The sequence below is a fragment of the Topomyia yanbarensis genome, chromosome 3 (genome assembly GCF_030247195.1).
Source record: "Topomyia yanbarensis strain Yona2022 chromosome 3, ASM3024719v1, whole genome shotgun sequence".
Lineage (NCBI taxonomy): Eukaryota > Metazoa > Arthropoda > Insecta > Diptera > Culicidae > Topomyia > Topomyia yanbarensis.
The window spans coordinates 375,012,548-375,025,020 of NC_080672.1; the positions used below are offsets into that span (position 1 = coordinate 375,012,548).

Consider the following 12,473-nt stretch of genomic DNA (forward strand, 5'->3'; position numbering starts at 1 on the left):
CCACAAGCAGGCTCCGGCTGTTAACCAGTCCCAAAAGTTTCAGATACTTTACATAGAGGATAGTCGGAAGCAGAAAATTAAGAGATAGTAGAGAGATTTTGGTTTGCTGAAACGAGACAAGAAAAGGAAAATAATTGTAATTAGCAGCGTAGTTATAATAAATAAGTAAACGATTTCTCATCAGTTGTTTGTTTCCTTGTTCGTAGTCTTCCTTCCTGTTCCTGATCTGTTTGGGCTATTGGCTTTCCGTTTCTTTGACCGTCACGTCCTCTTGCAACGAGTTACATATATTGTAGCAAGAGAAACAAATGAAGACAAAACATTAAAATAAAGGGCATGATTAGTGTTTGTAATTGGGCATATATGTTGCTGGGTCATGAAAGTATTTGCGGAATAAGAATAAATTGTATTTGTTTTGATTTTATTTTTATTGTCATGTTAATGTTCAGCTCCGCAGTTTTGTGGAGGTTTAACTCCGCGCATATGTGGTTTAGTCATCCATTTAGTCATTTAGTTTAGTAGTCCGTTGGGATAGCATGCGACCTGCGAAGGCCTTAAACCGTTCACGGTCTTCTGCTAACTCCCTCAGCTAGGCTGCCGATAGTTTGGTGCATGCCATATCCTGTTCTACGCAGGTGTTCCAGTTGTGGCACGGTCGACCGTGTTTGTATAGACCAGGGATCTGATACTTGGCCACCAGCTTTATTATTTCTCCATTTTCCATTCGTTGTATGTGGGCCCAGTATAGCAGTCGGGCCATTCTTATTTTCCGTACTATTGTGCAACGTTCCAGGATTGCTTCTATGTCCGAAGCCGTTAAGTTTGCTTGGTGCTTTTCGTCAGAGTCAATGCGCGAGTCGTGCTACAATCCTGAAACAATTTGTAGCTCCATATCGCGTAATCGTTCTCTGTTGTGCTTGGTCAACCTTTAAGACATATAAAACTATCGATGTTATCACTGTATGGTATATCTTACGTAAAGTTTCCCATCGAAGCCTGAACGTTCTTACAAACAATGCAATTGAATGGTATGCTCGAGGCGCTTTTTGGACACGATCTGATACCGTTTCCCGACGATTTAGACTGCTGGTCATGTAAGCACCGAGATGTCGAGGTTTTGACACCACGCGTAGTTTGTAATTTCCAAATTGTCTTTCATGATCAGGTTCATTCATTTCTGGTTGAGATGGGTCACGGATGAGTACTTCTATTTTGTTCATGTTTAGTTCCAGCCCATATTCCTTCAGACAAGGCCCTATTAGGTTTAATAGTCGTGGTATTTGCGATGGGTCCGTTACTATCAACACAATGTCGTCGACATACACCATTAGGCATGGAAGTTTGATTCTGTTTTGCTGACCCAAAAATAGTTCCGGCATCATTTCCTGCAAGCGTTTGAGTGCTTGGTCGAGAAGGTATACAAATAATTTTGGTGAAAGGGGCACCCTTGATTGATTCCTAGGACTTTGTTTTGATTCGTACTTTGGCCGAACTATTGTAGAGAAGTCTGATCGGTTAAGCATGCTGATACTATGGGATTTATTAAGTATGTAGGGACTACCAATCTCCTCAGTGTACTTGGAACTACTTTCAGGTCAATGGTGTTGAAAGCCTGCCGTATATCCAGTGACATACCATATGCGATGCTTCCCTTGCGCCAGCGTTCGTCCAGTAGTTGCTTTACAGTGAAGATTGGATCTTCGGCATCTCTGTCATATTGATAGGCCGGCGAACTGGTAGTTATCCACATCTCCGAGATGTTGCTCGAGTTGTTCCGATAAGTAAATTTTGTAGATTGATTGTTATTCTTCTGTATTCATCTACTCCCTTTGGTCTTGGGTTCATGAATACATCACATTGATACGAATCACACAAATAAACCGACACAATGGACTCGATTACACTAATAACAATTGCAGCATACCAAGGCGATTGTTTATTCATTTGGGGCTTTAAGGTCATTCACCCACCAAGGCGACTATTCTTTCATTCAATTTCAGTATAACAAACAGCAAATTATTTTCAAAGGTTTTGATTGTTTTCCAACCTGCTAACAAAGATAGAGAGAGCATACCAAATATGGCGCTTTGTTCGATTCAATGTAATAATATCCTATGTTTGTCTAGTTAACGAAAACATTACCGAGAGCCTCGTGGCATTCGTCGATTCACATCAAGTCATAAGAATAAATCTCTGCTAGTTTTTTTACACAATGGCTTCTAACGATTTGTAACAATCCTGTCGAAAAATGAACTGATGCAAAAGCAAATGCGTTTCTTTGAAAAGGCTTTCAAATATAATTTGATGTATGGATTACGCTTCTCCCTATTTAATTTCATAACTTTTCTAACTATAATATCTAACCTTATTTAGGTTGTAAGTTTGCATAACCTATTTAGGGGAAAACTAGAGCGAAATACTGCCAAGTTAACAAAAACCTACTTGCATTGCACTTTAGTCACAAGCAATACAAAAATTATAAAGGTAAGTACCTGGTAGTGTTCGGCCCCGTCGAGACCGACTTGCATGAGATACCGTATGGTGTTTTTTTGTCTCAATATTCTTAGTTGATTTATCACTGTCTACTACTACAGATTCAAGCAAGGCATGTACGTCCTTGTCCTCAAGTTGAGTACTAAAATATAGTATTAAAAATATACCGCTTTTGAAATATCGTGAATTAGATCACTGTTGTTCTCTCAGTATACAACCATCAGTATTGGTAGACACTTTTCTCACTTTTGCTAGCACAATTTTCGCTATTGCTGCACGGACGGCTATGAAAAGAAAATCTAACCATGTCCCAGAACCGCCCGTAATACCGAAGGTGCCAGAGCACCAATTCGTCGCTCCTTTGCTGAAACCATAATCAAGTGTTCTGTATCCTAAGCGCACAAATATTTACAATCCTTACAAAAACCTAGCAACAAACAACGCCATCGCCCGCGCCTTCCTAGTGGGCCACATTCTAGTAGAATGGGTTCATGAAATATCATACACATTCGTCCTGGTTCTGGGCGCAGTACTTAGGGAAGATCGGTTCGGCCCGCAGGCCCAGTTCGAGCAGGTGATTTCGGAACACGGACATCCGATTGAAGGTTTCCTTCGGCACGGACTCACTGTAAATTTCCTCGACCGGATCGGTCCACAGTCGTTCTGCGAGAGCGGATGCGCGCGGCCACAGGCGTGAGTCCAGCGTCGACTCGTCCACCTGTTCGGTCCAGAGGCAAGCTTCGCCACCGAGAACTTGCCGCATCTGCAACGAGGTGAGCTTCAACTCATCCCACGGTCGGTGCTTGTACACCGTCTGCCAGTTGCGGTACGGCGAACAGGCACCTTCGGCTGGAATGGAGATAAAAGAGGGTTAATTATGGGATCACATTATCAAAATCAGACAATAACAAAAAAACTCACCAGTAGACCGCCAACTACCAAATCCGCAATCCAAGTACCACGCATCCACATGCGACATCACAACATTGAAGCCAGCATTAATCAGTTGATAGTTTTCCGGCCACTTACTACCGCCCCAAATTTGAACAGCGTAGGCATTCTTTGAAAGACACGGGTAACCGGTCAGGCCGCTGGACCATACCGCGACAAGCTTTGGCGCGATTCCCTGGTTGGCTACCTGCAGCCGGTGATAGGCCTGCTGCATGAAATCACACCACAGAGTTCGCATATCCGATTCGTTGAAATGTTGCTGCCAACATTCCAGATTCACCTCATCCCCTCCCAAGTGAAAATAATCCAGCGGTCCGGTAAGATCCAAAAGTTCCTCATACAGACGCTGCAGTATCAAATAAGTGTTGTTGTTTTTGGGGTTTAGCTGACCGCAAGGCGGTTCCCCACAGTAATAACTCCACGGTTGCTGGTTGATGCACAGACTTAGTTCGCCCATATTATGCTTCGGTCCCCAGTCCCACCCATTACCGGCGTGTGCCGGTGCGTCAATTTCCGGTATGATCTGAATACCACGAACTTTAGCAAAGTTAACAATTTCTTTCATATCATCGCTAGTGTACACTTCCTTGTCCGAGTAGGCTCCATAGTGGGCCAGCTGGGGATAGTGCTTGGAGACAAGAGGAAAACTTTGCGAATCTGTAATGTGCCAGTGAAAACGATTCAGCTTCGAGTGTGACATTCCCACAAGTGTACGCTTTATCGACTCCACTGAGAAGTAGTGTCTCGATGTGTCCAACATAAGGCCGCGGAAACTAGAAAGAAAGTGTAAAAGTAACAGTTTCAGCTTTTTCAATCGCATTATAAGTTTTTTCCTTACTACTCACTTGAATCTTGGCACATCTTCAATTAAGGCTTTGTTGAGTATTTTCAGAATACGTTCTTCGTCGTCGAACCAGACCAATTGTTGCAGCGTCGTAAGGGCGTGCTTTGCACCGAAAAAGCTGTTGGCAAAAATTTTCGCCGTTAAGATACGTGCCGTGTCTGCGAGAGGAAATACTAAATGTTAGATTAAGCGCCAGCGAATTACTTAAAATAACTCACGTGATACGGATAAATTGTAACTTTCATCGGTATGCAGTGTCAGGTGAGTCTCCGGCGATTTCTGTACTGTTATTCGTACGTCAAACTTCTCGATGTCGAACCGATTCTCATCTGCCGCTTTGGAAAAGCGAATCATTCCAGGGTTCTCCGCTATTTCCGAATCTGAATCCCTCCCCTTAGTAACTTCGTTATCTTCCGTCATGGAAGAGCTATCCACATCGTCTCTAGGAACACCGTGTGCCACTAGCACAGCTCGCAACTCGTCGCGAAACACTCCGAAAGCCTCCCTCAGCAGGTTCTCAACCGGTTTGAAGTTGGTTTTAATGTGCACGAAAGTATCTGCCAACTGGAAGCGCGATGCCTTACTACCGATAGTGGTCTTCCCCGTTGGCTGTGGCCAAATGTTGATGGGACCGCAGGTCATCGTGCAGGTCAGGAATGGAACTCGCTTTCCGGACCCACTGCCAGCACTCTCCGGGTGATCGGCGGCGACGTAGTGCTGTCGGAGGCAGCGATTGTTAACGCACTTGTACGTCCAGATTTTCTCCGGTGGACTGTTGGGAGAAAGAAAATAAATAACTTGTTGAATCGATTCAAGAAATAGTGCAAATGTTCTGATTTTGGAGAGTTACAGTGAAATTTGTTTTTAGAGGTGTGTGAATGGTCTGTCTTATGCCACCTGCGTTACGGCATGGTAAGACCAAACTAATGTCGAAGATGGTTAATTAAAATGGTCTGACGTGTTCTTGATGATCAAGCCCTTAGCCTCGGTGGTCTAAGGTTAGACAAGGAGTTCCCCGCACTGATGAGTTTGATGAAAGCCAAGAATCGTGGTTACTGGCACCGGTACGTCAACGGATTACCGAGAGAAACATCGATGAGCACTCTTTGGGATACGGCTCGAAGTATTCGAAACCGAAACAGTACTAACGAGAGTGTGGATTATTAAATCCGGTGGATATTAGATTTTACCAAGAAGGTTTGTTCAAATTCCGGGCAGAAGACCTACCGCGCCACGTCCCAGAATGATACAACATACAACACACCGTTTTTGGAAGCGGAATTATTTGTTCCTCTCTCGACGTTTACCAATAAAACGACAGGGCGAGACATAATCATAAGTTTCTTGAGGCCAATATTGTTTAACACGATTGAAGAGAAGAGAGTGTCATCGCCATCCAAAAACCAGGAAAACCAGCTTCCGATCACAAGTCGTATCGGCCGATTGCAATTCTCTCTTGTAGCAGTTCGAGACAATGCTCCTGTTCCATTTCGACGATTAGTTGAAAGTAAATGATTTACAGTCAAATATACAATACGGCTTCCACAAAGGGATGAATGATTAACTTGCGTAGTTATCAACTGAAATTCAAATGACAAACTGAAAGCAAAAGTGGATTAAAATATTCTGTTAGATCAGAAATTTAACAGCCTCAGGCAAAAGTAGGTCTAATAGAAATTAGCGCGAAAATGGTTCCACAATGTTTTCAGGGAAAAAGGTATAGAATTTCAACCCATTTTTGCATTATAAAAATGATACATGGGTTCATAACAGGTGTTAAGAAAATTTATTATTCAGACTTGTGGATGATGGAACTTTATCAAATTTTTCGACGCTTTAGAAATCGTATAACATTGGATCGGTATAAGTCAGTAGCTAGCGGAAATTGTTTATTGACGTCACAGTGAAAACCAGGATGGTGACTTGTGTCTACCACAAAATCGTGAGCACCATCATCAATGTGGATGTAATCTGAAAGGGAGTGGTTGGTAGACATCGAAAATTGATGATTAGCACCATTTTTGAATCCAAGATGGCGACAACCACAAAAGAGTGACAAAGATCATCAATATGGATATCATGGAGGGTGGTCAGTAGACATAACAAAAATCATCAATCTTCGATGTACACTGACTACCCCATACAAATGACATCCGTATTGATGATGGGTCTCACTATTTTGTGGTAAACGGAAGTCGCCATTTTGGATATCAAAATGGCACTAATCATCAATTTCCGATGTCTATTGACCACTCCCTTCAATTCGGAAGTCGCCATTTTGGATGTGCTCATTGCTTAGATATGTCTGAATCAACTGATTTTATCGACAAATCATTGAAATATGAGATTCGTGCAATACCGGAGGTTATCCCAAAAATTTTTGTAATACATTCCGAGAGGTTGACTGCTGAATCAAAATGTCCCAAACGGGCCACCCGAAATTGGTAAAAATACGACTTCAATAAGAGAACCATTTTTCGATAGTATTTGGTATTGCAAAATCAAATTCAGATGGAGTTTGCGAGAAAAAATGATTGACGAAAATAATACCATTTAAAGTTTTTAATTATTTTACCTAATTGACCGATTTTAGTGATTAAATCAGTAATGAAATCGTCAAACATCATCTTGATTTTTCCGATCCGAGAAGTCTCTTTTCGTTTATTTTTTTTTATGAATTGTTTATAACAACATGGAAAAAGATTTTCTGGATCTCTTTATTATTCGAAAATAAAACAAATACACTACTTTCAATACTTAACAATATGCCACCGAGAAAAAAAAATGGCCTACTATTTGTAACTAATGGCACTTTTGTTTTTGTATTACACTGCATCGGTGTAGTCGATGTTCATTCAAACTTAGGTGTAAACAGTCAGTTTCTTTTTGTGTACTACACCGGCTTAGCATCACCTCGAAAATTATTCCAGTGATTCCACGCCAAACGTCGCCACGCACGGGTTTCGAACAACGAAATGAAGGCGTAAACAGGTTACATGGCCGCGAACCCTCATGTACCAAAATAGCTGTTGCAGTTTTTACCGCATTATCAAACGACAATTAATGGAAACGCGGGGGTGGGCGTAGCGTAGCTGGTAAATCGATTGCCTTGTACGCAGCGCACCTGTGTTCGATTCCCAACCCCGCACATAGGGTTATAAATTTTTCATAAGAAATTTTTCTAACCCGAAGAGGCGAATGACCTTAAGGTTAAAACCTCTATAATCGAAATAAAAAAAATGGAAACGCGGCAAGCAACCGTTGTAAACATTTGTTCAGACTATAACATTTATTTCAAGATGATGATATATGCATATTTATTCATCAATATGAGGCACACAATGTAGGCTACAATTTATGGAAGAAAGTTTTTGTGTACTCCAATAAAACATTCAAAAAAACCTGTTCAATAGAAAGGGTGTTTTCTAAACCTTTTTTTTAATTTAAATAAAATATGCATAAGACCTTTGACAACCATTGTTGTATGTGTATGTTGGTCCACAATTTGATGTTTTGAAAGAATTTCAGTCCCCTGTAACTATGTTCTAAAAATCCTTTTCGGTCGGTCAAATTTTGGTATCCTTTTCGAGAAAAACTGGTGAAATTTCGTGAATAATGGATTAAATGTTAGCCTGTCCCTCTTCAGTTATTTGCTGTTTGTCGATAGAGACGAGAATGAGGATAGAGCCATGAAAAAATCCAAGAACATCATATCGCAAGAACGAAGCAGGCAGTTGACATTACCATTTTCGATAAGATTCGTCTATCGAACATCGCCATCAACAAAACGATGGTTGCAACGGCAGTATGACTCGTTGCCCCATATTTTTTTCGAGAGTTGTTCTGCTGAAGCTGGAGGAATCCCCGTCAGAATCACTCACCACGATTGCAGACGAGACGAGAATTGTCACCCAAAACACTCAAAAAATTCGGGAGGGGTCCGAACTTTCAACTTGTTCAATACGTTATGCGTAAAAACCATATTTAAATAAAATCAGTTTTGTTAGTCAAATTTGGTTTGAAATGATTTTAAGATTGAAACTAATATAAAATTGAAACCAATACAAAATTTCTCAACAAGTTGAAAATTTTCGGAGGGGGTTGACCCCAAGTCCGCCACTTTAAAACACTGCATACGGCCGTGATTCTGAATGCGATATTCATTGTACGGTTCAGATATGCACGAGCGTTGAGACTTCGTGATGGCGTGTACCATCGCGAAGGGCTCGAGCGTTTGTGCGTTAACGTATTCGATCGTGTGGGCGTTGGTATGTCGTGTGTGCTAGCATGTATGTAACTTCACGTATATAAATTTGATTTTATAACCCTGTGTCTATTTACGTATTCGTGTGTGTTCTTGGATGATTGCGCACGGACCGTGAATCTGATACTTAATTTTCGGTGTGTGGCTAAGATGCTAGATGAGAATGATTTCTACCAAACCACCAGAGTTCTCGGTCATGTCGCCATGTTGCCTAGTGGATATGAGCGTTATTTTTTATTGCTTCCATGGACCTAGGCTGAGCCGAGTAGGGTCTTCCGGATACAACCGATTTATGACCGCTCGAACACGGGTGTTTGCAGGTTTATACTTGAGACCGCGTTTTTATACTATTATAAGTGCTGAAACATTCACTTAAGCCGTGTGGTGTCCGGCGGGCTGAAATCTTTTTGCACTATTTCAGCCAACAATAGAACCTCTGGGGACTGCTCCCATGTCGTAAGAGGCGACTAACAACGTGCTAGGAGTTCCTAGGTCGAGGTATTGCTCCGTACCGAAGACTTAACATGGACGGACCTTAAGGTTTTACATCATAACCATTATCCATTCTGTATTTAGTAAATCACTGATATATAGTCAGCTTTTCTGATTCGCTATTCTCGATTGTGTACCAACGTTTTAAGTTTCTTCTGGCGGTTGTATAATAGCCGTAAAGGGCAAAATCTAATTCTACACTAAGTAATAGCATATATTAATATACCGGCTCTTCCACGCCAAGGTTTAACTTCCAGCTTTGGTTTAAAAACCGTTTTTTAACAAAAGTAAACTTTCATGTAGGAAATTTATTGAATTGGCCTTAGATGGAGCTGTTAAATTGCACAAAAAGTTTTTTATGTTGCAAGCGATCTGTAGATGTGTTAAATTAGTTTTTTTTTTTAATTAAATCTGGAACCGTCTACCGACAAATCTACATTAACGAATATCTCCAAAAGTGACTTCTTAAGGTCTCATGAAGGCCTGACACTAGCTTTATGATACTTTTGCTATCCTAAACAGTGATAAAAATCTCAACATTCCTAAACTTCACTTTGTCAGAAAATGTAGGGCCATCGGAAGCTAAAAACACCGGCTACCCGGTGTAGTGCACTGTCAGGGGCGAAAGCGACATGGGAGAGGTGCGAGTAGAGATTTTTGATGGCTTGCAAGTCATCTGATCTGGTGTTGTGTTGGGTGTTCCGCGGGTGAAAGTAGACATAAACGTTGTACGAAATTCTTGGATTTAGTGATGTCCGATTTTGACAAATTGTTATCTGCTGGTCGAGTGATTTTCGAGAGCCCGATTGGTGTATTCGATTAGTAGACCGTAACAACCGATTACTGCGTACAGGTATGAGTGGCTTGGTTTTTGGAGAGTCTTCCCGTTTTGTTCCGCGATTTTCAAACTTGGATGGTGGCCTCTTTGTGGTATTTTGTGGTGCTTAACGGATATTAGTTCGGAATCGATTATCTGCGTGAATCGTGTAAAAATCCATTACTACACGTATTACCTATGTATTTTCTTGTTAACGGTTTTCTGCGGATATGATTTTCTATAGACTCTTTGCGCCCGGTCTTGCGAAGTGTCGGGGATTACGTCCAGAAGGACTGTCAAAACGTTTTTTTTCCCTTTTGGTTGCGTTTTTTACGATTCGTGGGTCTGTATAAAGAGTCCAAAATTTTGTAAGTCGATGGGATGTAGTTTGCTTCCATTGAGAGTAACGTTGGGAATATTGATTCGAGTGTGTATCTTCGTCGCGAGCGGTTGACTCTCGTAGAGCTCCCTTCGAGTCGGTTAATTTTTATCATTTTCGGCACAGTTTACTGCCTCCCGGTTATCAAAAGTGTTAATAACAGTGCAATTCAATGATTATATAAAGTGAAGTGGCTTATAAAAGCATTTTCGGCATATTTTCGACAGACGCGAGTGGTGACAGTTTGTGAAAATCGAATTCCGGCAAATGAAAAAATATCTGTTCCTCGCATTACGGGCCGTCGATTCCCGATGCAAGGACAATAAAAGTGCACAGAAAACATCTAGAAACACAGTGTACATTGTAAAAATAGTGTAAAATGGTTTTTCAGAGAAAAAAATTCGATCCGAAAAGTGAAAAAATATGGCAATAAGAAGAAATGACATATTCAAACAATTGGCGTTTCACCAGCGACTAGCGACTACCAGGTGTCGCCCCAAAATTCTTCGTCCGAAAAATAGGTGGCAAACCAGCCGGTCGGTGCTCAGCTAATTTCGTCCGCGTCCCTTGTCACCTATTTTTTTTTATTGGGTGTTTCATCGGCGGTGCTATCTTTGAAAATGAGCCGTCTTGGATATTCAACTGTTTTTTTTTACTTTCTTATTTTATTGCAAATGAGTAGAGGTTTTGATTCTTTTATATTCAGGATTGCAGATATTTTGTCGCATGTAAATTTTGGGTGTTCGTTGATGTGATGGCGCTGTAAGGGAACACGTCTCTGCCGGTCGGCCAACTTTTCTTTGGACTGAGCAAACTAATTTCTATGTTTGTTTAGGCTTTGCTTTACCAACGGGGGAACTGATCCACATAGCATTCAATGTGCTTAGGGAAAACACATGGCCCTATTTGAGTGGAATGATGACTTCAATCATGTATAAGGTTTGAGAATTTACAATTCGCGAGAGGGATCGGGGACCGGTTGGCAATTACCTTCAGTTATGTCAGCACGAAGAATAAGCGTTTTGCTGTCATTTTCGTTGGTTAGCTTTCAATTCTATCTCATGCCTCCACGCGAGTCTGTCTATTGATGACATTTGGTCCTTAGACCGGCGACGACTGGGAGCTATCAGCCTTCTACCGATAGTAGCCGAATGAGAGTGTGCGAACAGATCTAGCCGAGAAAATAATACCGTAAAAGTTGTTCGGAAAGCAGCTCCAATAAGACTTTAATTTGACTAGTATCGATGATCGCGGGTCAATACGTACTGAAAATTCGCCGCGTCTGTTTTAATGAATCTAATTTCATGTTCGGTTATTGGTAACAAGCCCGTGCATCAGGTTAACGATCCTCTGTATTTTTCATCAATGTTCGATATAATCGTACGTATACGTGTATTTCACAAACAATCCGATATTAGAAATAGGAAATACTTTCGTTGATTTATAACATCTAGAGCTATCATAACTTGATCGTTCGCAGCGGTAGGACCCGTTTCCTGCCTTCCAATAAACGAACGAAGCGAACAAGGCACAAACAGCGAAACAAAGACGGACTGTGATATCAAAGTATAAAGACACAAAGTACGATCGATCGACCACCGCCGGCGGTGACTGAACTAGACTGTCGTGAATTTTATTTGGCGCACTTTATCACAGATAATACATGTACAACGGCGGGGGCATATGCACAGATTGCGCTCTGCCGCAACATAACTCTTTGTATAACGTGTTATCACTCGGTAGTGTTCAACCCAATAAATATATCGTCGAGAAGGAATAGTGAAATTTGTCAGAATACTGTCGCAATAAATAGTGATCCGGCCCATTATGCAGATAAGATTGGCTTTTCTAGGCAATATTCCCACGATCGGCTGTGTGGATGTGAAATTGCTTTTGTTTAGAAAACATAGGATACTCTCGGTAGCCGGCTACCCCGATTTTAAAAGAACCAAAAACTGAACAAGATCTTGTTTTTCGAGCGAACTTCTTGAAAACCAACTGAACTACTACCTAATAAACTATGCTTTACAGGTCGCATCGCTTGCTTGGAGCGAATCCTAGACCCTATTCCCTTCCAAACCACCAACTCCGCGATACCTATGGAAGAGTCTGATGAACATTCTGTATAAGATTCCTCATTTTATTCAAGCGATCGCCGGGTAAAATCAGCACTGACACGATAGAAACCACGAAAAATTCGTCGCGTGATCGAATATTATTAAACAATATAAGC

At 41.3% G+C, this 12,473-nt stretch overlaps 1 protein-coding gene across 8 annotated transcripts in view; it reads right to left on the reverse strand.

The window, feature by feature from the left end:
• Window positions 1-2,016: 2,016 nt before the first annotated feature.
• Window positions 2,017-12,473, reverse strand: part of LOC131693686 (probable beta-hexosaminidase fdl) — a 151,341-nt gene continuing 140,884 nt past the window's right edge. For all 8 annotated transcript variants that reach the window (XM_058981731.1, XM_058981730.1, XM_058981725.1 and 5 more), the window contains 4 exons: window positions 4,507-5,060; window positions 4,290-4,446; window positions 3,415-4,217; window positions 2,017-3,342 (listed from right to left, as the gene is read on the reverse strand). In XM_058981731.1, coding sequence (XP_058837714.1) covers window positions 2,993-3,342; window positions 3,415-4,217; window positions 4,290-4,446; window positions 4,507-5,060 — 1,864 coding nt within the window. In that variant the 3' untranslated portion in view covers window positions 2,017-2,992. The remainder of the gene's footprint in view (window positions 3,343-3,414; window positions 4,218-4,289; window positions 4,447-4,506; window positions 5,061-12,473) is intronic.